This window comes from Raphanus sativus, chromosome 9, assembly GCF_000801105.2.
Source record: "Raphanus sativus cultivar WK10039 chromosome 9, ASM80110v3, whole genome shotgun sequence".
Classification (NCBI taxonomy): domain Eukaryota; kingdom Viridiplantae; phylum Streptophyta; class Magnoliopsida; order Brassicales; family Brassicaceae; genus Raphanus; species Raphanus sativus.
Genome location: NC_079519.1, coordinates 22,053,565 through 22,081,082, shown reverse-complemented (window position 1 = coordinate 22,081,082; position 27,518 = coordinate 22,053,565). Strand labels below are relative to the sequence as shown.

Below are 27,518 nucleotides of genomic sequence, written 5' to 3'. Positions count from 1 at the left end.
TATACCTATGTAAAAACTTTAGTATTCAAATTCTAGATTAATTAGATAACCAGAATACATATTCTAACCGTAGCTAGAAAATAAAATAAAATATGATTTAATTTTTTTTATATACATTGTCATATTTATGTTTCTTATAATTTTCATATTTTTACATTTTTAAAATTAAATTTACTATTTTTTAAAAAAAAACAAGAGCAAAAAATACTAAATTGACAAAGGAAAATTCAAAATGTCCTATTTTTTCAATTTTCCCTAATTATAAACTCTAAACCTATATTAACTAATCCTAAGAATCTAAACATATATTAGTTAATCCTAAAAGTATAAGTATATATTTACCCGCTTTCTAGGAACCAAATAACTGTCGATAAAAAAAAAAACCTTACCAAGGAAGGGAGTGTTACAGTGTCAGAGAGAGAAGTTAGAGAGAAGGACGCTCGCGCGCCGTCCGACCGCCGGAGTCTGTTTTCTTTTCAGTTTTGAGGTTAGTTCTTTTCTCTCTTCCCGTCTCTTCTTGTCTCCGCCTTGTCCGAGCTCTATCCAGACCGCGCCTTGGTGGTTCTGTTCGTGGAGTCACGACGCGGTTACAGTTGGTGGGAAGAGGAGATCTACAGTTTGGGTCTCGTGTTTCCGGCGTCGCACTTCTCTAGAGGTGGACGTTCGGCTTTTGGTTCCGCCGTGGCTCCTTTCTCAGGGGGACGGCCGTCTAGTAACCGTCGTGGCTCCTTACTCAGGAGAATGGTCGGCTTTAGTTATCTGGGAAGGCGGAGGCTCGGTATGCTCCTGTTTATGCGGGTGGTGGTTCGGTGTTGGTCTTAGACTCCGGCGTGGAGTTGTTCTGATGAAAGAAGCGTCGGTGGAGTTAAAAAGTTTAAATTGGCGTCTATCTCTAGTCTAATGAGAGCTCGGTAAGATGCCGGAGAAGCTCTCTGTGAAGAATAGGCAGCGATAAGGGTGTATGAGCGCCAGATTTGGTGAAAACCGGCGACTCCTTGATTATCTCGTCTCTCCGGCATGCATCAGCGTTTGAAGCGTGATGTGATGTTTCGGATCTCGAGGTGAAGAGTTGGTACGCGTTTAGCGCGTGGTTGAGCACATCGCGTAGGCAGGTGGGCGTGCTTTGACTAGCGCGTGGCGTCCAGGAGGTGGTGGGTTTGGGCTTTAGCCCAGGTTGTAGTAGTGTTTTATGGTTTGGGCTGGTTGTATTGGGCCTTTGTTGTAGTTCGGTTGGGCTTTGTTCCCTTTTTATAAAAATATTCAGATGGCAAAAAAATATTTACCCGCTTTCTTAAGATTCTTTTGGTAAAGAGAAACTAAAATAACAAGAGAATTTCTGTAAATGAATGAAGTTTTTAATTTTGGGCTTTACTAAGAAAACATCGACAAAAAAAAGCTTTGATAAGAAAAAGTCCGAGAACACAAACGGATTAGATACCTCATTCCATTACATACAACTTTCATCTTTGTGAGTTTGAGCATCTGTTATAATACAATTCAAGTTTGCACATCCCCTCCTTCATCTTCAGCCACGCCTTGGCCTTCTTCTTGTACAATTTCATCATGCCCACAATTTGAATCACATCTACATTGGATTGTTCAGCTAAATGCACCATACGTTCCTTGCTTACTTCTGATTTTTCGAGCTCTGACAATCACAGAGAATATCAGATCAGTGGCCAGTCAGACTATCACCACTTGATAGCACATTGTTACCTTCACTTGTCATGTTGTCCATTATTTTGATGTACAGCTTCATTGTCGGGATGTCTACCAGTGGCTTAGAACCGCGCAAAACCTAGCACATAGAATTAAAGAGAAGAAGGTCACATAGTGTCTTCCATTCTCTCAAACAAAAGAAAACAAGAGGCTTAAGGATGAAAGCTACCTTATGCTCATATCCGCATGAATCCCTGAAATAAGCATACATTTTCCTCAATGTATAAGCAAATTCAGGAGTCTTATCCTTATGTTCATGATCTTGATTAGCTGCTGAAGGGTACCAACCAATCATGAGATGATGTAGATACCAAGCATAGAAGGGTAAGGCAATAATATATAATTTTCTTACGCATGAGCTGCCTGACAAACGACTCTGCTTCAAATACTTTGAACTCCTTACCCTTCTCTCCTTTTGTAGAGAATATCATCGGACATTCTGCTGCGGCAACACTGGAGACCATGAAAAGGAATGACAGTTCAAGTAAGAGATCAAGCACTAGTTATCACAAAGATGTTTCACTAAAAAAAAACTTGTAATCTATATAGCTTTGTAGTGCTTACGCGGCGAGAGCACCAAGGGACTTTGCGTAGGTGGTTATTTTGGTAACAATAGCAACCCCAGCAGGAAAGCTTTCCCTGAATGAACGAGCTTGTTCAAATGCGTCCTTACCGACACTGCCGTCGATGACAAATATTACAAGATTTGGTTTCTGTAAGACCACAAAGACTATGTTACGGTACTAGAATAGGCGACAGAATAAAAAGAGAGCACGAGAACACACCACTGCATTGGCTAATCGGCGCATCTCCACAAACAAGGCATAAAACTCTGTGTGCCGGCCAGTGGTGTCAACAACTATGAAGTCACGGCTATCTTTCCTGAACTTTGCGATTCCTTCGCTGGCAATTCTGGCAGGGTCTCTCTTGCAGCTGGAATCAAAACAATACAGATAATAATAATGAGAGAAAATAAGCTTCTTATACTGAATTACTGCTAACCTTCTTCTGTACACAGGGACCTCATCTTTGGAAGCTTTCTTTAGCAAATCAAAAGCATCAATCGCAAAAGTATCAGCGCACACCAAAGCAGGCTTGAATCCCATTTTCATGTGGTAACGAGCATATCTGGCGCACGTGTAGCTCTTTTCACAACCTACAATACAATCGATCGGTTTCAGATGTACATCAGCAGCATATACGTTTTCTCAGACAAGAGACAAATAACTGACCTTGTAGGCCGATAAACATCACAATGCTTTCACGCTTTCCCTGAATGGATGCAGATTTTCGGGGGTCTAGGATCCCAGAAAGTTCTTCCGAAATAGTCTGAAACGGTTCAAGTGCAAAACTCAGATCAAAACCCTAAGTAACCCAGATTACGATATACAATCTAATCTACTCGCGGCACTCACCTTGTATATTATTAGTTTGCGACTCTCACACGCTTCATTGGTATCGATGATCGTCTGGATTTTCCCCTCAATCTCAGTCACAAGCGATACTGTTGGGGAATTGTCCAAGAAACTTGTTGCGGAATCCACAAGCTCTTATTCCACCTGTTCAGGATTTGTCTGTTCACTAGAAGCACAATAGTTTGTATCGCAAAACCAGTCACCTAATCAAGTACGCGGAACACGAATCAAGCAAGATAAGAAGGAACACAAGACACTTTTGTTAACCCGGTGTTCACCTCCCTTCCTCGATGTGAAGAAGGAGCTATACTCACCGGAGAGAGAAATCGGTCTCTCAACCTTCCATTATATCAAACACAAGAGTACAATATCCAGAGGTTACAGTTCCTGTCAACCTCTCTTGATCTCTGTTACAAATCATCTAGAGATACAAGTATATGGAGAAGAGCCTAGCTAGTATACAGAGAAACTTTCTTCTCTCTAGCTCCCTCTCTACAGACCAAAGCCCTGGTCTCAAGCTCTCTCGAGCTCCCACTCTTCTGCACCTCTTCTCTGTGTTTCCTTGTGTCTATCTTGTGTTAGGTTATCTGTCGTGACCCCCTCCATCTGATATAATCAGAACTTGACCTAATAGGCTTTGTCGATTAGGCCCACAGTCATACACGCGTGACTTGTGCAAGTTAACCCAACTTGAACAAGTCCGGTCGTCTTGACCAAACCTCAATCCATAGTTTATTTGATGACCCAGAGTTCACCGACGGGGCTACGTCCCTGGGGCCTGGCAAGGCAAGACACTAACCTCCTTAGTGTACAACACACGAGTCTTGCTTTTACATTAGGCAAGAGTAGTTACAACTGATAACCGATTGTCAATAACCGTAAACCATTGAGTAATAAACCGGCCGTTAAACAAAACGCCATATAACTCAATTGTCAATCTCGACGTGGTTCAAGCTTCCAATATAGCTGATTCTTCATCACCAACGTAACAATCTCCACCTTGATGATTAATCAGCTCTATCTGCAGCTACCATGTTGCCAGCTCGTGAAATGCCAGACAATGCCAAACACCCTAATGCTTGACCACCCTGAAAATCCTCAGAGTCGCTTCAAAACTTCTTGAAGCCAGAGCATAAAACTTGCTCACCTTCTGCATCTCTTGCAGCCTCCTGAGAACCGACTTTCTCAGCCTCACATATTCTGAATAAAGCTCATCCGGCTTCATCCACTTGTTGAACGTTACCTGCTCAACTACGAAACTCCTTAAACAGGTTTCCTCCCAGCATCACATGTATCCAACTTGATACAACCTGAAGACTCCTTCGTTGCTTTCCCTTGGAACCTCAAACCAGAAGCTCTACCAATAACAACCATATCTTCAAAACCATGCAGTCCTAATACTTCAGTCACCACCATGCGCTTGATTATTACCATCGACACTCAAGCCTCAACCTTGAAGCAATGTCAGACTTAATCAGCCCTTTGTGACTCCAATTCAAAACATGTTCTGTATCAGATGACCTTTGATACAAATCTTGAATCCAATCTCTCTGCAAAATACCATGATGCCGATGTTGCCTGGAACTCTTAATGAACCTGAACCACCACTGCCTCAAATCAGAAACCCCTTTGACTCAACAAACCTCAAAGCCAGTAGACCCACTGCTATCCTGAGATTTTACTTTACAATAACCTGAATGAACACCTTATCATGAACATCACTCTGCACCGCTGCTGTTGCCAACAGATCACGCCGCTTAACTCTCTGCTAAGAAGACTTTCGATACAAAGAATTTCTGCTCAACCACAACTCAAACAAATCATTACCTTTCTGCAACCATGATAACTTTGTAGACTCTTCTGATTCACCTCATATCCCTGAGATACAGAAATAGATCTCTATTGAATCCCATGCAGAAAACCCGAACCATACTTGTTTCCATCCTGAGTCATCCTCTGATTCGAACAGCTACCTGTCCAGCAAGACTCCACCTTGAACATACACGTACCAATGTTGAACTTAACCGGTCACGCCACACAACTCCACCTTGTTGGGAGTACTTTGGACACAAGTCCCATGTTCAAATTCTCTAAGTCTAAGAAAATAATTTACCAGTAGATTTAGCCCACTACTAGTATCCTTTAACCATATCTCACATCAACCAAGCCTGTGATGCTTTCCTGAGATACTTCTCCTACAGCTTCTTTCATGTCAAACTCAAACCCATGGCGAGTTTCTTCAACTGTAACTTATCTTGCAACACTATCACCAGTGCGCAAACTCCACCAAAAAACCATTAGTGCGTGCATCTTCAAGTAACCAGTCAAAATACACCCTTAAAACTTTTTCTATGTCAAACTCAAACCCACAGCGAGTTTCTTTAGTTGTAACCAGTCCTGCAACACTATCCCCAGTGTGCGAATTCCACCAAAAAACCTTTGGTGCTTGTATCTTCCTTTCTCACAGACTTAGCCCACGACCTGTCCAAGCCTGATTTTCATACTTGTCAAATCTGCAAGTATTTTTCCCTTTGGAAGATTACAACATCATCCTTTGATGATTCAGAGCTTATCCTCTTTATCTGAGAGCTCCACCTTGACGACTTTGGTCATGACTCCAAACTTGTCATCCCTTATCTCCTCTGAGTCTGTTCCTCTGAAACCTCTGACTCAGACCACCATGACACGATTCTTCCAAGGGAAACTTACACACGCTTCTCCTAGTTGTGGTAGTGAACAATGCTTCCTGAACAAGTGTCGCTCAACCTGTTCTACCGGATTCTTCTTGCGCAGTTTTCCTCTGCTTTTGACCAGAATCTCCAAGCATATTCTAACCTTGAATCGACTTCTCCCATGGCTTATTCTTGTCACTCATACGACCTCACCAGAGCTACTACGTGTTGTTACCACAAATAACCATTTGCTCCAACATATACTTGTGTAGGCCTTTACACACCTTTTCCTTGCTCCAATACTTTCTTCGTGGAGATACAACATGTTTCTAACTACCAGAAACACCACATCTCATATACTCAATGAGACTGAATCATTCTTGCGCTGACTCAAAACAGAACACCATCTATTTCATCACATCATTGCCACAAGAAATCAACATGCGCTGCTACAAGCTCCATTGTGATCTTTGAATCCAGACCATCCTCACTAAGCTTCCTTTTAACTACCAGAACCTGATCCTCAACACCTTTGTGACTGAACCTGCAACCCTGAACTTCAAATCTTCTTCACTGAACCGACTTTGAAGCCTCAAAGTACTAACACTCTGTCTCGTTCCAAACCTGATCAACGCGTCATTACGTTGAACACTTCTCTGCAACTTTCTGTTCACACCCGAACCCAGGAACCACTAATCAAAATCCGAATAGCCTCTGAACACACATACCATCTTCAACTTCTAAGGCGTCCCCTAGACCTGAGATAACCAAATGTCACGAACTGCCATTCCTTACACCTTTCTGAAAACACCATGCATATCTCTTCCACAATCAAACTGACCAACGCACAATCTGACCCAGACCAGAACCTTGATCATCTTTTGCAAAGACAACATACATCCCTTGTGATCCTGAAAGCTTCAGTTCCTTACCCGTTGCACAACATGAATACCAGCCACAACCTTTCTTTGTGACTCCATTGGAATGAGACCATTTATTCTGAAGATTTAAACATGATTGATGACCAGAATTTGAATCCATCTCCATAAGCCTTTTTCTGACTTCATATGGACCAGTCTCCAATCATTGAGATATCCTCCATCTCAAACAACCATCAAATCAATTTCTAACCATGCAGACCACGGACACGTTCAACTGTGCCGCTCTTCTTGAACACGCTCATCTGTGCAGCTGTTCTTACTTCAGTCTTTGGATCTTCATGTTCTCGCAAACCCTGCAGCATATGTTACTTGCGTCTGATTTCACAGACCAGAAACCATTAGATCCAGTTGGACCTTCTTCCGTTTCCGACGTTTCCATCGCATACCACACACGAACGTCATCTTCTTCTTTCTTTGATGCTGCCTATCCTTGAGCATCATCTTAGATTCGTTACACTTGAAACCCGTGACACGATCGAGACTACCAATCCCCTGATTCAACTTCTTCAGAATCAATCCAGCTTCGACCTAGACAAACCCTTGATCGCCAAACAACCAGGCGCTCTGATACCACTTGTTGGGGAATTGTCCAAGAAACTTGTTGCGGAATCCACAAGCTCTTATTCCACCTGTTCAGGATTTGTCTGTTCACTAGAAACACAGTAGTTTGTATCGCAAAACCAGTCACCTAATCAAGTACGCGAAACACGAATCAAGCAAGATAAGAAGGAACACAAGACACTTTTGTTAACCCGGTGTTCACCTCCCTTCCTCGATGTGAAGAAGGAGCTATACTCACCGGAGAGAGAAATCGGTCTCTCAACCTTCCATTATATCAAACACAGGATTACAATATCCAGAGGTTACAGTTCCTGTCAACCTCTCTTGATCTCTGTTACAAATCACCTAGAGATACAAGTATATGGAGAAGAGCCTAGCTAGTATACAGAGAAACTTTCTTCTCTCTAGCTCCCTCTCTACAGACCAAAGCCCTGGTCTCAAGCTCTCTCGAGCTCCCACTCTTCTGCACCTCTTCTCTGTGTTTCCTTGTGTCTATCTTGTGTTAGGTTATCTGTCGTGACCCCCTCCATCTGATATAATCAGAACTTGACCTAATAGGCTTTGTCGATTAGGCCCACAGTCATACACGCGTGACTTGTGCAAGTTAACCCAACTTGAACAAGTCCGGTCGTCTTGACCAAACCTCAATCCATAGTTTATTTGATGACCCAAAGTTCACCGACGGGGCTACGTCCCTGGGGCCTGGCAAGGCAAGACACTAACCTCCTTAGTGTACAACACACGAGTCTTGCTTTTACATTAGGCAAGAGTAGTTACAACTGATAACCGATTGTCAATAACCGTAAACCATTGAGTAATAAACCGGCCGTTAAACAAAACGCCATATAACTCAATTGTCAATCTCGACGTGGTTCAAGCTTCCAATATAGCTGATTTTTCATCACCAACGTAACAGATACAGGAAAATCGGAATCAAGAAGAGCACGTGCGATCTCGTTCGAGCAGTTCTTTAACCTTGTCTCATCCAAGACGGTTGCGGTGCGCAGATGTTCAAAGGAAATGGCTAGGCGTTCTTTGATCTCCGTCGGAACCATCGTCATGGCACAATAATCGGTGATGAGAGAGAAAGGGTTAGGAATCTAGTCTTCCTTGAATTTTTAAATAACGTCCGTCGTCGACTCCTATCGCGCAGAGCTGGCATTGTAAGTTTATTGGCCTTAGTGATAATCGGCCCATGCTTCGCAACTCTCGCTTATTCTTTCCATTAGTTTTATTATTATCTCAATAAAATTAGGATTTTTTAGGATTTCTTTTGGGAAAAATGTTAAACAAATCCTGACTTTTTCGATTTGGACCATTATAATCCCACGTTTCGAAACAACAATAAAAATCTCAACCTTTTTGCCGAATGGATCAATTTGAACCAGGCGTTAATTAGACTAACTGACCGTATAACGCAGTTAATTGCTGTTTAAATCAAAACGACTTCGTCTCCTGCACCATTAAAAAAAAGAAGTCTTCTTCTTTATCTCCCAAAATCGATTTGGGGTTTTTCCACTACGAACCCTAGATCAAAAAAATCTCAAATCTCACTCGATTTGCTTCACTCTGGACGAAGATGAGTTCGGATTCGACGTCTGAGAGCTCAACTTTGGCGACATTTATTCGTGGCATTCCGAGGAAATGTGTTTGCGGCTCTGAAATTACCACTTTCACGGCGGATACTGTCAAGAATCTGGGGAGATCTTTCTACAGATGTCTTACTCAAAGAAAGGTAGATTATTTTACTTCTTTGATTATATTGTGTAGTTGATGAAATTTTATTAAATTTAAACATGATACAATTGGCCTAAAGTGTGGTTGAATCACTACTGTGGTGAAAATCATGTATAAATTCTTTGTTGGCTAATGAAAAGTTTGAAGTGGAAGAAAAAAAAAACAATAAAGACCTCATTAAAACAAGATTGAACCAGTCAAATAATGAGTGTCGTCTGAAGAATTAGGTGTGCACGTGCATCCGAAACACACAAAGTAGTTAAGTCTGATTAAGTTGATAAAAAAATGAATAAGCAAAGCTCGGAATTGCGTACGAGACATAAAAGCACACACACTGAGCTAGCCTATAAGTACATCAGATTGAAAGATCAATCTTATAATTATTACCAACATTATCAACATTAATCCACTTCATCGATATTATTTTTCTAAAGTTCTAATCATAGAAAGCATTTCATTAATTTCTTATATTTATACAAAGTTATAAAATTTCTATTGCGGATGTTATTTCCTATAGTTATGTTCTTTAACCAAGGTCACTAAAAGCGTATATTCTTGTTACTGATCATACTTGAAACCTTTAATTTCTTTTACTTGCACCAATGCAGCTAAGCTAGTGACAAAGACCAATTTGCATTTTGAATGAAGAAACTGGATATGTAGCTTCAGTCAGATCTTAAAATAAACTTTTAAAAACTAGCTTAGAGTCCCTTTTACTAAAATCCCAAATACGAAACTGTGACAATTGAGGTACTTAATACACACGTACTAAACTGCTTCAGTCACTAAACTCCAGTTACATAATTATTACTAAAGTACTTCCATGGATCCTTCAAGCTTCATCCCTCTGCTTCTTTTGGTTCAGAATCTTCACTCTCTGTAGTCATCTTCCTGCTTTCAAGAAACTCCACGAGACCCTTAAGCGCAACATCAGGATCCTTGCTCACCATAAGCTGCTCTGTGACCTCAGCTGGAGTTGCTTTCACCTCACGGAACATCTTCTCAATAGCCTCAAACAGATGATGCTCTTTGAGACAATCAAGATACAATGCAGCGAGCTTCTTGAAAACATTAGGGGTACAGTAATCCATGAGTATATGAACATCCATTCTTCCTGGCCTCAGCAATGCTGGATCCAGTTTCTCCTTATGGTTCGTAGTGAAGACTATGATCCGTTCCTCTACACAGCTTGACCATAACCCGTCTACAAAGTTCAGTAGACCAGACAAAGTTACCTAAAAACCACACAGAAGAAAACAAGAATCAGAACACACAAATGAGAGATACTTTCTGCATATTATAGTGAATGTATAACCTTAGGATCCTTCTTCTCGTTCTTGGCCTGATTCTCACCCTCTTCTCTTTCATCATTTCTACAAGAAGCATCCGCTCCACTGCAGTCAAGATCTTCAATGAGAAGAATCGATCTGTTCTCGGTAGTAGTAAGTATCTGTCTAAGCATTGCATCGTCTTTAACGCTCTGAAGCTGAAGATCATAGATATTATAGTTCATGTGGTTAGCAATGGCTGCAACAAGAGATGACTTCCCTGTCCCAGGGGGGCCGTAAAGAAGGTAACCGCGTTTCCAAGCTCGTCCCACGGTTTTGAAAAAGTCTTTTCCATTGGAGAAAGCGTCTAGGTCACGCATCAGAGTGTTCTTGACCTCAGGTTCCATTGCTAGGGTTTCAAACGTTGTGTGGTGTTGGAAGATTGCTGATTCCCATGCATGATCGCTTGGATCGTAAGTATGGATCTTGAGATTGTCTCGGCTTTTCAGTATCTTCAACGATGACTTTGCAATGTATGTGAAGTATTCTGACATGATCTTGTCCCTGAACTCCTTCTTACATGTCAAATGAAAGTATCTGAAATACATCAAATATTTACAAATTAATGTAAGAAAACAACGAGTTATTACATCCATAAACTTTGGGGTTTATGTTGAGAAAAGTCACAAATTATAATGCCAAAAGCCACGACTTAACACGGAACATAAAGAACAGACTCAGGTGAATGATAAATCACAAAACCTTAGGGTTTTTTCTTAACATCCTTAAACTTTAGGGTTTCTTTTCTAATATCCTTAAACTTTGGGGTTCATGTTGAAAAAGTTACAAAGTAATGTCAAAAGCTACTTGTTACAAAACAACAGAACGAACAGAAAACTTAGTTAGACTCAGGTAGTCAGGTGAATTATAAAATCACAAAACTTTAGAGGTATTTACCTAACATCCTTAGAATTTTAGGGTTTCTATTCTAACTTCCTCAAACTTTGGGGTTTATGTTGAGAAAAGTTACAAACTAATGTCGAAAGCTACAACTTATTACAGAACATAAAGAACAGAAAACTTAGTTAGGTGAACTAAATCACGAAACTTTAGGGGGTTTTCTAACATCCTTAAACTTTAGGGTCTCTTTTGCTAACATCCAAAAACTATAGGGTTTCTTTTATGACATTCTTAAACTTTAGGGTTTATGTTGAAAAAGCTACCGTTTTGGTCGGTGCTGGTAAGGATTCTCATTTTTTTCAGACAGAAGAGTCCACTCAAGAGGGATCCCTTCGAACTCATCCAAGATCTTGGCTTTTACTGGGATTCCGAACTTGGGTTTGGCCAACGGGTTCTTGAGGTTGCTAGAACGGACGAGGAGACTTCCGGTGGTGATTCCGGCGAGAAGGGTCGGCAAGTAAGTCTCTGCTGCACGGAATGTCTGGTTGGTGACGTAATCGCACTGTTCCTCGATGATGAATGTGAAGTTCGGGTTGAAGTAAGAAGAGAAGTAGTTTTTGAATCTTGAGACGATAAAGTCACGGACTTTGATGGGGATGATCTCGTTGAGGATGGTTCGGAAGAGGATGGTGAAAGCAGAGACCGATGTGTAGATCGAGAAGATTGCAGAAACAGAAGGTATCTTTTGAGTGAAGAAAGTGGTGGACGCCATTGTTAAACCAGTTTCAGGTGGTGGAGGATATGATGTGGTGATAAAGGCATAATGCTACTGATGTGTGTGTTGCGTGTGTTTTATAGCTTTGACTGGTAAACAAATAAGTAATACAGAGTAAATGGAAAAAAAAAAAGGGTAAAGATTTACTCCCTCTGTTTCTGAATAAGTGTCATTTTAAAATTGTGCACACGGATTAAAAAATTATTAAATTTTGCATATTTTCCATATAAAAACATCATTATCCATACATCTCAACCAATAGAAAAATAAAATGCAGAATAAAATTAATAAATTTTGTATTGAAATGCTAAAATGACACTTAGTTTGTAACGAAAAAAAATTTATACAACGACACTTAATATGAAACAGAGGGAGTATTACTTTTTGTGTGGCACTATACCTATTATTCAGAGAGAGATAAAAGTAGAAAAGACAGAAAAGATTCAATTTTTAGAGTAAAATTTTTTATTTCTTTTCAATCTGATTGGTTAAATTTAAGTGAAAATGAGAGTAAACATTTTTACTCTGTTTCGTTAGTTATACCTTACAGTCGCACTAAAGAGAGATCAGAGAAAAATTGGTGAGCAAGTTTACGAGTTTCTAATTATAGAAATAGAAGATTCGAGATAAAGTTGGTGCTTTCCTCTTATGGAAATTGATATGCTAAATGAACCACATTTTTAAATCTGTTGTTGACTGTACGAACCAATTGAAAACTAGGAGCCAGCAGGTAATGAAGTTTTCAAAACAGTTTTTAATATCATTAACTAGGCCTGCGATTTAAATTGAACCGCTCTAACCGAACCAAGATTTTTGGTTTTCAGGTATATATGTTATCTAAATTAAACCGATCAGCAATACGTGAGAAGTGAAAACTAATTCAGTTAAATTCAGTTTGACCAACCGATCGATTAATTGTATTCTCAATTATTTCTAAACCCAGTTATACCAAAAATCAGTTACTTTTATATCAAAATTAAGCCAATTTAATCAATATCCAAATGTAACAAATAAACTTAAATTTACTCAATTATAACCAACATTTCAAAATAATTATTTTCGATTAGGCATGGGTTTATTCAGGTATTTAGTTGAAGTTTGGTGCTTCAGAGCATGAAAAATAGTCTTGTTCAGATATTTTTGAGTTTATATTTTCACTAAAACTGTAATCTTCTCATCTATATTGAGCATGAAAATTAGCATGGATTAGAACCATACAAAAACTGTAATCTTCTCATCTATATTCATAGCTTTGTGTTGTAAGTATTATATTTTAGGAATTCCTTGTGGTTTCGTTAGCTCTTCTCACTGTAAGTTTGGCTATATGAGCGTTGAACTTGGCAAATGTTTATTCCCCTAGGGCAACCCTCTCAAAAAATTTTTTTTCTCTTGTTTAATTAATTTCTCACATGTTATGCAGTTAGTTAGTGTCTGAACATGGTCAAGTTTATGCTATAATTTAAAATTGTTCGAGAGTTTCCATTAACATGGTTATGGTGTTTCTGTTTTTTTGTCTCCGCAGAATCTAAGAATATGTCTCTTCACACTGTTCAGAGGATCATAGCAGAACAAGAGTTCAGTTAGCCTCCCGTGAGTAGAAAGAAGCTGACGATAGAGAGAGATGCTAGAACTGAAAGGCATAAACTACAACTGATGAAGCAGTTTGCTGTGATCTTCTTGGTTATGTTTTGAAGCCTGGCTCCGCATCAAACCGTCCTTTAAGGTAAATTCTCTTTCTACGCTAGATTTTCGCTCCGATTTGTTTTGAAGCTTTATTCCGGTTTCTGTTTTGAGATGATTTATTTATTTAACACATGTCTTAGGGTTTTGACATCAGCGTTCCTCTTTAACTGGTCCTGTTTTTGAATTCAACTACGAAGTTAACAAAGTCTTTCAACGCCTTTTGTTTTGTGGTTTTTGTCAAACCCAAGATTTCAAAACCAAAAAGATCATAGGCAGACACTAATCTATAGTGCACTGTCAGATTCTTATTTTTGGAACACTGTCCTGTTGCTGCCTCTAGAAGAAATTTACGAAATTTACTACCCACGGCTTGAGAAAGGGTCTGTTTTTGATTATTTGGATGGATATGGGGTATAACGATCAAAGAAGGAAGTCTTTAGACAAAGACTCCAAATCAAAAACAGATTCCTTACTTCACACTACCCACGGCTTATGTCTTAAAGACAAATGCATAATGGCATGTTGACCCACGGCTTATAAAAGTAAGACAAAAGGCTTACAAAAGTCTTAAAAGACAGAGACAGACAAAGTCTGTTTTTCAAAATCAAAAAGATCATAGGCAGACACTAATCTATAGTGCACTGTTAGATTCTTATTTTTGGAACACTGTCCCGTTGCTGCCTCTAGAAGAAATTTACTACCCACAGCTTGAGAAAGGGTCTGTTTTTGATTATTAGGATGGATATGGAGTATAACGATCAAAGAAGGAAGTCTTTAGACAAAGACTCCAAATCAAAAACAGATTCCTTACTTCACACTACCCACGGCTTATATCTTAAAGACAAATGCATATAGGCATGTTGACCCACAGCTTATAAAAGTTAAGACAAAGGCTTACAAAAGTCTTAAAAGATAGAGACAGACAAAGTCTGTTTTTCAAAACCAAAAAGATCATAGACAGACACTAATCTATAGTGCACTGTCAGATTCTTATTTTTGGAACACTGTCCCGTTGCTGCCTCTAGAAGAAATTTACTACCCACGGCTTGAGAAAGGGTTTATTTTTGATTATTAGGATGAATATGGGGTATAACGATCAAAGAAGGAAGTCTTTAGACAAAGACTCCAAATCAAAAACAGATTCCTTACTTCACACTACCCACGGCTTATGTCTTAAAGACAAATGCATATAGGCATGTTGACCCACGGCTTATAAAAGTTAAGACAAAAGGCTTACAAAAGTCTTAAAAGACAGAGACAAACAAAGTCTGTTTTTCAAAACCAAAAAGATCATAGGCAGACACTAATCTATAGTGCACTGTCAGATTCTTATTTTTGGGACACTGTCCCGTTGCTGCCTCTAGAAGAAATTTACTACCCACGGCTTGAGAAAGGGTCTGTTTTTGTTATTAGGATGGATATGGGGTATAACGATCAAAGAAGGAAGTCTTTAGACAAAGACTCCAAATCAAAAACAGATTCCTTACTTCACACTACCCACGGCTTATGTCTTAAAGACAAACTAGATTTTGACCCGCCCTTAGAAAGGGCGGATATATTTTTTGTTGGAAATTATTTTACGTAATAAAAATCTTGATTTTCGATAAATTATATATTTTAACTTTTTATGAAATTTACTTATATGACTTATTTTTGTTATTTTCAATATGACTAAATTTTAGAAGACTCTAAATAATTCTAATCCGTAATATGATTTTATTTATTTAAACCAAAGTTAAACTTATTTTACACTGATTTTTTAATTTAAATAAAATATTATACCTTCAACATTCTTGTATTGAGAAATTCATTTGTGCGTTTCAAAATATTTTCAATAATTTTATTAAATTTAATTTATGTGATTTAGTTTTTATTTTAAATAAAACTATTTTTAAAGAGTTGAGATAATTCAGACCCATATTATGATTTCGTTGATTTAACCATTTGTTATTTTAACTTCATTTTATTTTGAAGTTTCATTTAATAAATGCTTTCAAATAATTAATAATGTGAAAGATTTTTTGGAAAGATATGGTATAAATATTTAGAAAATAAAATTTTCAAAAAGGCCAAGAACTGAATTATGTTAAATACTCTTTAATGTAATTGAAAAAATAAGAACTTTTGATTGATTGCAAATAGTACTGGGAATATAGCCAATTTTTGTAATTATTTAGAAATTTCAGGAGCGGATTCATAAACAGTTATCTTCTTTAATAGTATAGATTCTCGACTATTAGTAAGAACATGTTCCTATTAGAGGTGAAATATGAGTACGTCTAGATTAGGGTGCTTTGGATTCAAACAGTTATAGTTTTGTTTGTTTACTCTAATAGCTGCATAATATATTAGTTTAATAGATTTTTTAACCACTAATAAAATATATAGTCAATAAAATAAATAAATAAAAAGAAATGATCTGAAATAAACTGCATAATTATTTTAAAGAAACAAACTGTCTTATCCCATGCTAAAACATGGGATTATAATATAAAAAACCAATAAAAAAAACACCAGCAGAAACAGAAAATAAAATAATAGAACGGAAACAGCAGAAATCATAACACAACTGAATAAGTCATGTAGTCTCTAGTAACTTTGTCTTCTCCAACTTCACTGACTTCGTACACAACTTCTTACTGGTAGATGTGATGTCTTTCAGATCGGATTCTTCTTCCTAGCGCTTTACGGTAAGAGTTGAAATCCTTCAGAGTCCTTTTGAGAGTTTGAGTTCAATAACATAACCTTGTAGAAAACATACAAACACAGAAATTTCAATTAGTATACATAAGTTAATGATGCACATATGAAATATCCAGTTTCAAATATTTTTAGAATAATAACAAACCTCTCCAGAGGAAAGAGATGACGCCCAAATGTGGAGATCAATGTGAATGTGTTGTTTTGCGTGGTAGGATGGCGTTATTTATAATCAATACAGAAGATGAGTTATAGAAATAAGATATGTGAGATATTTCAATCTTATATTTTGCTAGATTTTCGGACTGGTATAAGTTAGAATATTCTTTTTAGTACTTCTTGATTGACATATTCTGTTCGATACTGTATTTAATTTTTGGTACTTTTTCCTTTTATTACTTCTTGATCGCATATTCTGTTCGATACTTCTTGAGCACGTATGTGATTTAAATGGTGATATATCATTGATGGCTGCGAGATATGCGTAATTACTTTGACTAATAACTATTAACTTTAAATGCAAAAGATATTCTCATTGTCAATCACGCAAAAATAGTTGACAGGAAACTATTGTTAACATATTTGCTAAATTTTCGGATATATAGTTATTACTACATTCGATTATATTTATGGGCTTTTGTTGTTCAAAATTTACGACCATATTAATAAGATAGATTGGGCTTCGATGAGTTTGGAATGGACCGTTAATATTGTTAATTTTGAACTGCTATTCTTATGTCCAAACAATCTCTATTTAAATTTGTATCCTTGTTTCCAAACACTTTCAATGGTACTTCAACTTTAATAAGATAGATGCATATAGGCATGTTGACCCACGGCTTATAAAAGTTAAGACAAAAGGCTTACAAAAGTCTTAAAGACAGAGACAGACAAAGTCTGTTTTTCAAAACCAAAAAGATCATAGGCAGACACTAATCTATAATGCACTGTCAGATTCTTATTTTTGGGACACTGTCCCGTTGCTGCCTCTAGAAGAAATTTACTACCCACGGCTTGAGAAAGGATCTGTTTTTGATTATTAGGATGGATATGGGGTATACCGATCAAAGAAGGAAGTCTTTAGACAAAGACTCCAAAGCAAAAACAGATTCCTTACTTCACACTACCCATGGCTTATGTCTTAAAGACAAATGCATAGAGGCATGTTGACCCACGGCTTATAAAAGTTAAGACAAAAGGTTTACAAGTCTTAAAAACAGAGACAGACAAAGTCTGTTTTTCAAAACCAAAAAGATCATAGGCAGACACTAATCTATAGTGCACTGTCAGATTCTTATTTTTGGAACACTGTCCCGTTGCTGCCTCTAGAAGAAATTTACTTACCCACGGCTTGAGAAAGGGTCTGTTTTTGATTATTTGGATGGATATGGGGTATAACGATCAGAGGTTAAGGAAGTCTTTAGACAAAGACTCCAAATCAAAAACAGATTCCTTACTTTACACTACCCATGGCTTATGTCTTAAAGACAAATGCATAGAGGCATGTTGACTCACGGCTTATAAAAGTTAAGACAAAAGGTTTACAAAAGTCTTAAAGACAGAGACAGACAAAGTCTGTTTTTCAAAACCAAAAGATCATAGGCAGACACTAATCTATAGTGCACTGTCAGATTCTTATTTTTGGAACACTGTCCTATTGCTGCCTCTAGAAGAAATTTACTTACCCACGGCTTGAGAAAGGGTCTGTTTTTGATTATTTGGATGGATATGGGGTATAACGATCAGAGGTTAAGGAAGTCTTTAGACAAAGACTCCAAATCAAAAACAGATTCCTTACTTTACACTACCATGGCTTATGTCTTAAAGACAAATGCATAGAGGCATGTTGACCCACGGCTTATAAAAGTTAAGACAAAAGGTTTACAAAAATCTTAAAGACAGAGACAGACAATCTGTTTTTCAAAACCAAAAAGATCATAGGCAGACACTAATCTATAGTGCACTGTCAGATTCTTATTTTTGGAACACTGTCCCGTTGCTGCCTCTAGAAGAAATTTACTCACCCACGGCTTGAGAAAGGGTTTGTTTTTGATTATTTGGATGGATATGGATGGGTTATAACGATCAGAGGTTAAGGAAGTCTTTAGACAAAGACTCCAAATCAAAAACAGATTCCTTACTTCACACTACCCACGGCTTACGTCTTAAAGACAAATGCATAAAGGCATGTTGACCCACGGCTTATAAAAGTCTTAAGACAAAAGGCTTACAAAAGTCTTAAAGAAAAAGACAGACAAAGTCTGTTTTTGATTATTTTTGGATGGTATGGGGTATAATGACCAAAGATTAAGTAAGTCTTTAGACAAAGACTACAAATCAAAAACAGATTCCTTACTTTCACACTACCCACGGCTTACGTTTTAGGACAAATGCATAAAGGCATGTAGACCCACGGCTTATAAAAGTCTTAAGATAAAAGAAAGGCTTACAAAAGTCTTAAAGACAAAAGACATGTAAGATTAGAAGACCCACGGCTTAGAAGTATTTTTACTACCCACGGCAAAGTTTTAAGAACAAAGCCTTAAGACAAAGGCATATGAGACATGCAGTTAAAAGACCCACGGCTTATAAAAGTTTTATGACAAAGAAAGGCTTACAAAAGTCTTAAAGACAAAAGACATGTAACACTAAAAGACGTACGACTTACAAACGTCTTAAGAACAAAGCCTTCTGACAAAGCCATATGAGACATGTCGGTTAAAAGACCCACGGCTTAGAAGTCTCTACTATCCACGGCTTAAGAAAATCTGTTTTTGATCATCTGGATGGAATGGAGTATAACGACCATTGGTTTAAGAAGTCTAGCTAAAGACAAAGACTACATATCAAAAACAGATTTTTATTTCAGTACCCACGGCTTATAAAAGTCTAAGCCTTTAGACAAAGACTTAAGACAAGGTCACAGTTCAAAGACCCACGGCTTACAAACTCTTCAGACAAATAAATATAAGATTAAAAGAATTCTTAATACGTTTGTAAACCGTAGGTCTTTTACAATTTAAATAAGTCTTTTTTTTTTGATCAACATTTAAATAAGTCTTAAAGACAAAAAAGTTATGGGTTGGTGTTCGGCTTCTTGGGTGTAACAAAAGACCAAAAGCTGAAAGAAGTCTTAAGTCAGACATAATGCTTTCTATACCACAAGATTTGAAGTGGTTTGTTGGATGGAAAAATGACTAACAACTTCAAAATACTACAGATCTCTACTGTACCACATGTTATATAGCGACAGAGAGACTGTCAAATTTGAAAAACTGATTCATGATCTAGGCATTGCAAGGAACATGAGTAAATACTATTTTTTTTTTATTTCCTCAGGATGGTGCTTGAGGACGTGATCAAAAGTTTTTAGACTTTGAGGGGATTGCAAGACTAGCAGACTTCTGTCACAGGTATGTATTTTTCAAATCTCTTTCTAATTACTTGAGTCTCACGCAGATATATATTTTGAATTTAAGTGAGGCTTTTGCAATTTATAATTGTAGTTTATTCGACTTTCGAATCTTTTTGTTTGTGTTATCTACTAACTCCTTTGGTGATCATTCTAATTATAGGAGAAGACGCTCCTGTAATTTATAATTAATTTTGGTTACTGCATTCTACAGGCTGCAACACGTCTTTACAATTCTGCATCCTGCATCACGTCTTTACAATTCTATATCCTGCATCACGTCCGTACAGCTCGCATCCTACATCTTGCATCATGCATCATGTCTTTAGTATCCTGCATCATGTGTTTAGTATCCTACATCATGTCTTTAGCATCTTGCATCTTGCTTCCTGCATATGTCCATTAATTCTGCATTATTTATCATGTATTTGCAATCCTAAAGTCAAATTTGTTTGTCAGAGGAATTTTGCCTTCTGCATCATAGTTCGTATACTTATGATTGTTGTATTATAAATGCTATCTATTGACTTGAGTTTTTCACACACGCTAATCAAAAATATATTTGTTGTGGTACTAGTGTTTGTAAATGTATGGTTTTGGAAATCTACTGAGTCATCAGTGTATTTATTTAGCATGCGCAAATAGTCTCTTTTGTAGGCATACATGATACATCATATGCGTTTTAATCTTCTAGGTTTTTAGGTAGGCTAAATTTATTCTATGCCTGAAATTTTATTTTTGTTTCAAAAACCATAATTTTGCTCTAATAGTTGTTAATTTGGAAGTTCTCGACTCTCTAGCAGAGATATTTGTGTAAACAATCAAGCTTTGTATACTTTGAAGGTAATGTTTCTAAGACGGTGTAAATTATTGTTGAACTAAGGGTCGTAAACCCTTTCACCAAAAAAACTATTGGTCATTTTTCATTACACATTGTGCATTGTAGCTTGATGGTAATTTCAGATACACTCTTTTGATATCTTGCACATGGTCTTGTCTATGATCTAGCTACTCCATATGTTGTAACCTTTCAAGAAGAAAATACTTATTGCTGTTTTTTGTTTAGTATGGACAATCTGAATTTAGATGTTAGTTTTGTTAAGAAAATGCCTTATGTATTTTTAAAATTTTCTTAAGAAAATATTAGATTTGTCATGTTGTCTCGTTAGACATAGTTCTTGTATTTTGGCTTGTTATCTAAACCATTATTGGCCCTTCTTTGTTAAGTCTGAATTTGATCTTGATTTTTCTGGTATTGTTGGAGATACCATCTCTACTTTTGTTTGTAATTTTTTGTAAACTTGCTGTGGTAAATTAATTATTTATTGAGAAATCCTAAACTATACCAATAAATGGTTCGTTTATGTCTTATCTATAATTGGTATGTGTATGATAATACATTTTCCAAAGTTATTCGTAAGAGTTTGGATTATATGTAGTTTTTTGGCGATTATATGTAGTTTGAATTCCATCTTATAATCGAAGTATACGACGTTCCAACTTAGGCAAACAAAGAAAAAACTTACATTTATAATATTCTCAGAAATAATGAATATCATAACAAAAACTATACATTTATTAATTCCCAAAATAATTAATATCATAACATTCCAAGAAGTAACGATGTATACCCAAGTCGCTGCAACTAAGAAAAGTGGTGTCAACCTAAAGGCTAAACATACAACAAATCAAGATTTGATTATTTTTACTAAATATCTTACTTATATAAAAAGCAAATCAGTTCGAGTGAACATAGTCAAATTTTACAATGTTGCAAAAGAAAGTTTATAATGGCTCAGAAGTATGGTTGGAGATCAAGACCATTCAAATATTTATATTAAATTAAATATTTTAAGATTATTATGTTTATTCCATAAATCCAAGAATAGGAATAACCAGCAAAAAACAACAAAGAAATTGAACAAAATTAGTATAGTCATATAACCATGCATACCAGAATCCGAAAGGCAACACAACCAAGCTGCTGGGTAACAGCTCTATACGAGACATCAGCACGATACTTGACTGATTATTCATGGTAAGGAGCATGAGCATCCCATTCGCTTTCTTTGTCACTCTTGCTATGCATTACAACGCAGAAACATGTTGAGCGAAGGGAAGGCGGGCCATACCTGTGAGGCTCCATACACACACATAACAAATGGGGCTGAAGAGGGGCTGCTTTGCCGGAGATGAAAAGTAGCTGCATCATAAAGAAAAGGAACCGCTTTGCCGAAAAGACCAACTGTCCTTTTACCAAAATTGGGATAGAAGAGACCACACTGTGTTATCAAAAGAGGAAAGCTCGGAACTCAGAGACCACTAAACTCATAGTCTTCCCCTTGAAGTACTGCTCTAAGAACAAGAGCAAGTTTCCTGCAATACAAACGGTCAGAAAACGATGACAGATCGAACCAACCACATACCACTATTGAGACTCGAGACCCTGTCTCAAGAACTTAGGAATACAACCAACAAAACCGAAGGGAAGAGAAGTTGAAAAGAGGAGATTTTCAAGTTTCTGGCCACAGTTTTTTACTCCTTTCCATTTTCGACTGATTAGTTAAAAACAAAAATAAAAAAATTAATCCAGAAACTGAACCATATTTTAAATGGCTTTTTTTAACGTCTCGATCGATTATTATCGATTAATTATGCTATTACAATGATGAGAATATTACAAAGACGATTATACAACCGACAATTCTACCATCTTCTGAGAATACACGCCTGACTGCACCTCTCCGAGCCGTCCTATGAGATCCATGTTCGATGGTACGCCCTGCACCAAGCTGAAGATCTCCTGTAATCCGTTTCTCCATAAACTGCATAATTTGTTATTTTCTGGGGTTTAAAACCCAGACTTCCGGATGTAAAAGCATTACATGAACCCTTAGTCAAACCATTGGACCAAAGTGGCTTCCACAATTTCAATATATTAATTTCAGTAATCCTCTAGAAAACTTTGGTCGAGCAAAAAAAGTCTCTCGGTTTGGTAAACCAAAATTGCAGGCCTATCAACTACATCACTTTGGAGGAAAACTGACTACCAAATGAATGTGATTTGTTATTATTTTTGATAACAATATTAATTAGTCCTGACCAACAGCTGTTTCTCTCTTTGATTTCCACATTTTACAAAATAAATAAAAAATGGAGAAACCAAAACCTTTGAACCATAAACGATTGGAAAGAGTTTTTTTCTTTTTTGCTTTTTCTTAAATTAACAATTTATTGATTAAAAAAAGGGAAACTCTTTAAAAATTAAAAATAAAAGTCAGCACGTAATCGTCATCTGCATATAGTCACCATATCCCGTTTTTTTTTCCCTTTTATCTAATCTATCCTCCCTTTCCCAAAGATTGTAAGAACACCAGAAAAATCTCTCTCTATCTCTCAATTCTGTTTATGTGTTTCTGTTTCTTGTTTAGGATCATTCGAATCTTTAATCCACTCTCTGTACGTTGTCCTGTTCAGAGTTTGCTTGCATTGAAATGTTCTTCAGGAATGTTAAATGATCGATTTTTTTTTTCTTTTGACATAAGTGTGACAATTGAAAATACATAAGGATGATCATCTACATTGACTTTTTATTATGTGTTTGATCGTTAAATCAATTTGATTACCCTTAAGAAATATTTAAATTTTATGTGGTTCAATTTCAACAAATATACATGCGTGATTAGTCATTTCTTTTTGTTTTGGGTTTGTTAAAATGTAGGGATCTTCGTGTTGATGATTGTTGTTTCTTAGAAGAGCAATGAGCAATTATTCAGCCGGACTCGGTAAGCCTGGCTCAGGTAATGAACAATATTGGTTTCTTCTTGATTCACATGTTCTCTAGGTATGGATAAAATGATATTTTGGGTTTGATAGTTATGTTGCGTGTTCAACAGGTAAGAGGAGAATAAGAGACCTTTTGAACCAACCTGATAACCGAGTCTGTGCTGATTGTAGCGCTCCTGATCCTAAATGGGCGTAAGTTGTTTGTGATCACAATGTTTTGCTTTTGATTCTGTTTATTATTTGTCCGTTTATCTGAAAATGTATAGTATTTTCTTACAAAGATATGTTATGTAATTGAAGCTCCATCCATCCGCATCAGGCTTGTGTCTTTAGTTATGCATCTTTGTGTTTGCTTCTTCCTCAGATCAGCAAACATCGGAGTATTCATTTGCTTAAAGTGTTGCGGTGTGCATAGAAGCCTCGGTACTCATATCTCAAAGGTGATATTACTTTTTTTTATTACAAGGCAGACAAATATATATGATCATCTTCTTTGTTGTGTGTACTCATACATATAGTTTTTGGTTTTATACAGGTCCTGTCTGTGACGCTTGATGATTGGTCAGATGAGGAAGTCGACTCCATGATTGAGATTGGAGGAAATGCTTCTGCTAATTCAATCTACGAAGCTTTTGTACCTGAAGGAAGCTCTAAGCCTGGTCCTGATGTTAGTCATGACCAGCGTATGAGATTCATCAGGTAAGCTTATTATACAAGACAAAAGTCTTCTTATCTTTGTTTCTTGATGAGTTACTCTACTACTCAAAGATCTTGAATCTTTTTTTTTGTTTAGGTCAAAGTATGAACTCCAAGAGTTTCTGAAACCAAGCTTGAGGATCACATCAGGGAAAGCTGGCTCAACAAAGAAACCATCTTTTCTTAAATCAAATCTTTCTACAAAATTCATGGATAGTTTTCGAACAAATTCATCATCAAAGAAGATCGTAAAGTCTCTAACTTTTAATAATGCTCAACAGTTTCTTTCTTGATATAATCTTCTTGATGAGATTTATAAGTTTGACAGTTTGAGGAAGGGATGGTAGAGTTTATTGGATTGTTGAAGGTGACTGTCAAGAAAGGTACTAACTTAGCAATCAGAGACATGATGTCGAGTGATCCTTATGTTGTATTGAATCTTGGGAAGCAAGTAAGTGTGTCTCTTTGAGACTTTAGTGTGTATTAACCTGCATGTATGGACTTTTGTGGATCTTAAAAAGTTTTTTTTCATTGTTCAGAAACTTCAAACAACAGTTGTGAATAGTAACTTGAACCCGGTATGGAATCAAGAACTCATGCTGTCTGTTCCTGAGAGCTATGGTCCAGTTAAATTGGTAAGCCTACTATATCCTAAGCATGCACCTCAAGTGTTGCTATATCTTATGGGTTTTTGTGTGATTGCAGGAAGTGTATGATTATGACACGTTCTCTGCTGATGACATAATGGGAGAAGCTGAACTTGATATCCAGCCTCTGATAACATCTGCAATGGCATTTGGGGATCCAGAGATGTTTGGGGATATGCAGATTGGGAAATGGCTGAAGTCACATGATAATCCGTTAATAGATGACAGCATCATTAACATTGTTGATGGGAAAGTGAAGCAGGAGGTTCAGATCAAGCTTCAGAATGTAGAGTCTGGAGAATTAGAGCTGGAAATGGAATGGCTGCCACTTGACCAATAATAATAATGCAGTAGATTCCATTTTATATTTAAACACTTGAACAATTTGCAATACATACATTCATTTGTGCCTCTGTTGGGACAATTTTGGAACTTTGATTACTTTCATGTGTTTGTAATACTTACAGAGTTACAGATTTTGCTTTTGATGGACTTAAGACAACCTACCCATTGAGTATGAGCAACCCTTCCACTGCTAGATAACCAATTACGGACGCTGAAAAATAACTCGAGAGTTGAGACATAAGGTTTTAGAACTACATGTGCTGCTAACAAACAATCACTTTAAGCTGGAACTAAGCTGGTATTCAATTTGCAATACATACATTCATTCTCGTTCGGTTCCAACCTCCAGCGTGGAGCAAGAGTTATAAATAAGCTGGTACCATAGGGATTTCAAGCAAAGAAACAGACGTGTACGTACACATATTAAGTCTAATAATTCTCCCCTTGATAACAGTAACTAGCAAACATATATGAATGAAGAGACGAATGAGAATAAAGAGCAAAGACGATATATTGCAATAGAGAGATTCGATTTGTCTTTAAAACAAAGACAAATCAGAACGCAAACATAGCTGATCAATTATTCATCAAAGGGAACAGCAAGACTTTTAACCATAACAGCAAGACAAGTTTAAACAAATAAAAACAAAAGAACATGATAACAACATTTGGGCAATTTTTAAATCGTAACTATACAATCTTTCTTAATAGATCAAAGATAAATTTTTAAAAAATCAATATAATTTATTATATTAAAAGAGAAGTTACAACCTTAATTCATGTGTGATTTTTTTTAAAATAGACCCTTAACTAGAAGTCACTTACCATTCATTAATTACTAAACATATGGTTCAATAATATATTATTTCTAATAAATTATTCTTAAAAATCAGGATTAGTTAACAAACACATATTTGAATACTTAATAAATGATTCATATTGGTGTAATTTAAATAATTCCACAATTCTAGGAAACCACTTTTGTCAGTTAATTATCAGTCGATAGTTATATATATAATAAGATAGGCAAATAAAATGAACCATGATCGTATTTTGATATTAGCATTTTGATAATAATTTTATTTTGGTCAAACACTTGATAATAATATAGGTAAATAGAATACATATGTAAGTGGACGGTTTATGTCAAATTATTTTATTTTAACTAAGGTTTTAATGTGTTTTATTAAAAACTGTGTTTTATTTTTTGACCTAATATTTTTTAAATACCTAATAATATTTAACATAGCATTACAATCTACACTTTTAATAATACACTAGATTCTGATAGTCTTGGGTATATTTTTGTTTTATTTTTTTTTGAAAAAAATAATTTTTATATTTGAAAATTTTAATTATATTTATGTTTAATATCAATTTAAATTGATATAATAGTTCCTTAAATAAATGAAATATGAAAATTTAAAATTTAAAAAGAAATACAAAAAAAATATACATGTCCTTGAGAAGGCGGGTCATGTTCAATCTTTATATATATTGGTAAGTTAAATAAGGAAATAATAATCCAAAAATATATTATATAGAAGAATATACAAATACATGTGAAAATTTGAAACAACATATTGAACAAAAAAATAAACGGCAAAATTATTATGTTTTAAAAAATAATAGACACACCTCATATATATTATAATATATACCAATTTAAAATTAAAAATAAAATGTTTATATAAAAATAAATAAAAATAAATGAAAATAAATGAAAACAAACACCTGCACAGTTGTGCGGGTCGAGATCTAGTTATCTCTTAAGAATGAGAGAGATGAAGATATTAACAATGATTATGAAAGATTTGGTGTTTTGTTTAAAAATAAAGAAATGAGATAAACAAACTATTTACAAAAAGAAAGGAGAAAGAAAATAAAACGAATAATGTTTAATTAATTTTTAATATGTTACGTGATAATATGCATATAAAATCTAGATATATAATCGAAATATATTTATTGTATTCTTACCGAAATATTTGGAAAGAATATAATATTTGTAAGGTTATTATTTTATGAAGTTAATTTTATATTGAAACTAGATTAGGACCCGCCCTAAAGGGCAGAAATTTATTTATCAAATTTCAATTAATAATATATGGTATATAATATGTGTATATAATATTATATATTTTGTGTAACATTTATATATATATATACATATTAGACATATATATAATATTTTATTAAATATATATAGAATTTAATAGTGTTATAATTTGTGTTGTACTTGTTATTAGTTTGTATTTAAT

General features: G+C 36.0%; 3 protein-coding genes and 1 long non-coding RNA gene across 6 annotated transcripts; 2 read left to right on the top strand and 2 right to left on the bottom strand.

Moving 5' to 3' along the window:
• Positions 1-1,382: 1,382 nt before the first annotated feature.
• Positions 1,383-8,370, bottom strand: LOC108824365 (signal recognition particle subunit SRP54 1). 2 transcript variants are annotated; one of them, XM_056993867.1, is made up of 10 exons: positions 8,229-8,370; positions 3,135-3,224; positions 2,952-3,048; positions 2,722-2,875; positions 2,505-2,652; positions 2,284-2,432; positions 2,072-2,172; positions 1,889-1,992; positions 1,717-1,798; positions 1,383-1,648 (listed from the first exon to the last, which is right to left on the bottom strand). In XM_056993867.1, the coding sequence occupies exons 1-10, from the start codon at positions 8,367-8,369 to the stop codon at positions 1,461-1,463; spliced, it is 1,254 nt and encodes a 417-aa protein (XP_056849847.1). In that variant the 5' UTR covers position 8,370; the 3' UTR covers positions 1,383-1,460. The 2 variants fall into 2 exon arrangements, with proteins under 2 accessions (XP_056849847.1, XP_056849848.1); XM_056993868.1 differs by having other exon boundaries at positions 1,889-1,989.
• Positions 8,371-9,717: 1,347 nt separating this feature from the next.
• On the bottom strand, positions 9,718-12,077 carry LOC108827279 (AAA-ATPase At1g43910-like). The gene is made up of 3 exons (XM_056994002.1): positions 11,537-12,077; positions 10,361-10,910; positions 9,718-10,280 (listed from the first exon to the last, which is right to left on the bottom strand). The coding sequence occupies exons 1-3, from the start codon at positions 11,983-11,985 to the stop codon at positions 9,885-9,887; spliced, it is 1,395 nt and encodes a 464-aa protein (XP_056849982.1). The 5' UTR covers positions 11,986-12,077; the 3' UTR covers positions 9,718-9,884.
• A 1,140-nt stretch (positions 12,078-13,217) lies between these two features.
• On the top strand, positions 13,218-20,709 carry LOC130499448 (uncharacterized). Its single transcript, XR_008938321.1, has 2 exons — positions 13,218-13,711; positions 19,711-20,709. It is a non-coding gene; the product is annotated as an uncharacterized LOC130499448 (long non-coding RNA).
• Positions 20,710-23,071: 2,362 nt separating this feature from the next.
• Positions 23,072-25,404, top strand: LOC108826034 (probable ADP-ribosylation factor GTPase-activating protein AGD13). 2 transcript variants are annotated; one of them, XM_018599404.2, is made up of 9 exons: positions 23,072-23,147; positions 23,505-23,583; positions 23,680-23,761; positions 23,934-24,009; positions 24,105-24,268; positions 24,363-24,513; positions 24,594-24,716; positions 24,805-24,900; positions 24,971-25,404. In XM_018599404.2, exons 2-9 carry the CDS (start codon positions 23,544-23,546, stop codon positions 25,250-25,252), a joined length of 1,014 nt encoding a protein of 337 aa, XP_018454906.1. In that variant the 5' UTR covers positions 23,072-23,147; positions 23,505-23,543; the 3' UTR covers positions 25,253-25,404. The 2 variants fall into 2 exon arrangements, with proteins under 2 accessions (XP_018454906.1, XP_018454907.1); XM_018599405.2 differs by having other exon boundaries at positions 23,142-23,242.
• The last annotated feature ends 2,114 nt before the right edge of the window (positions 25,405-27,518 follow it).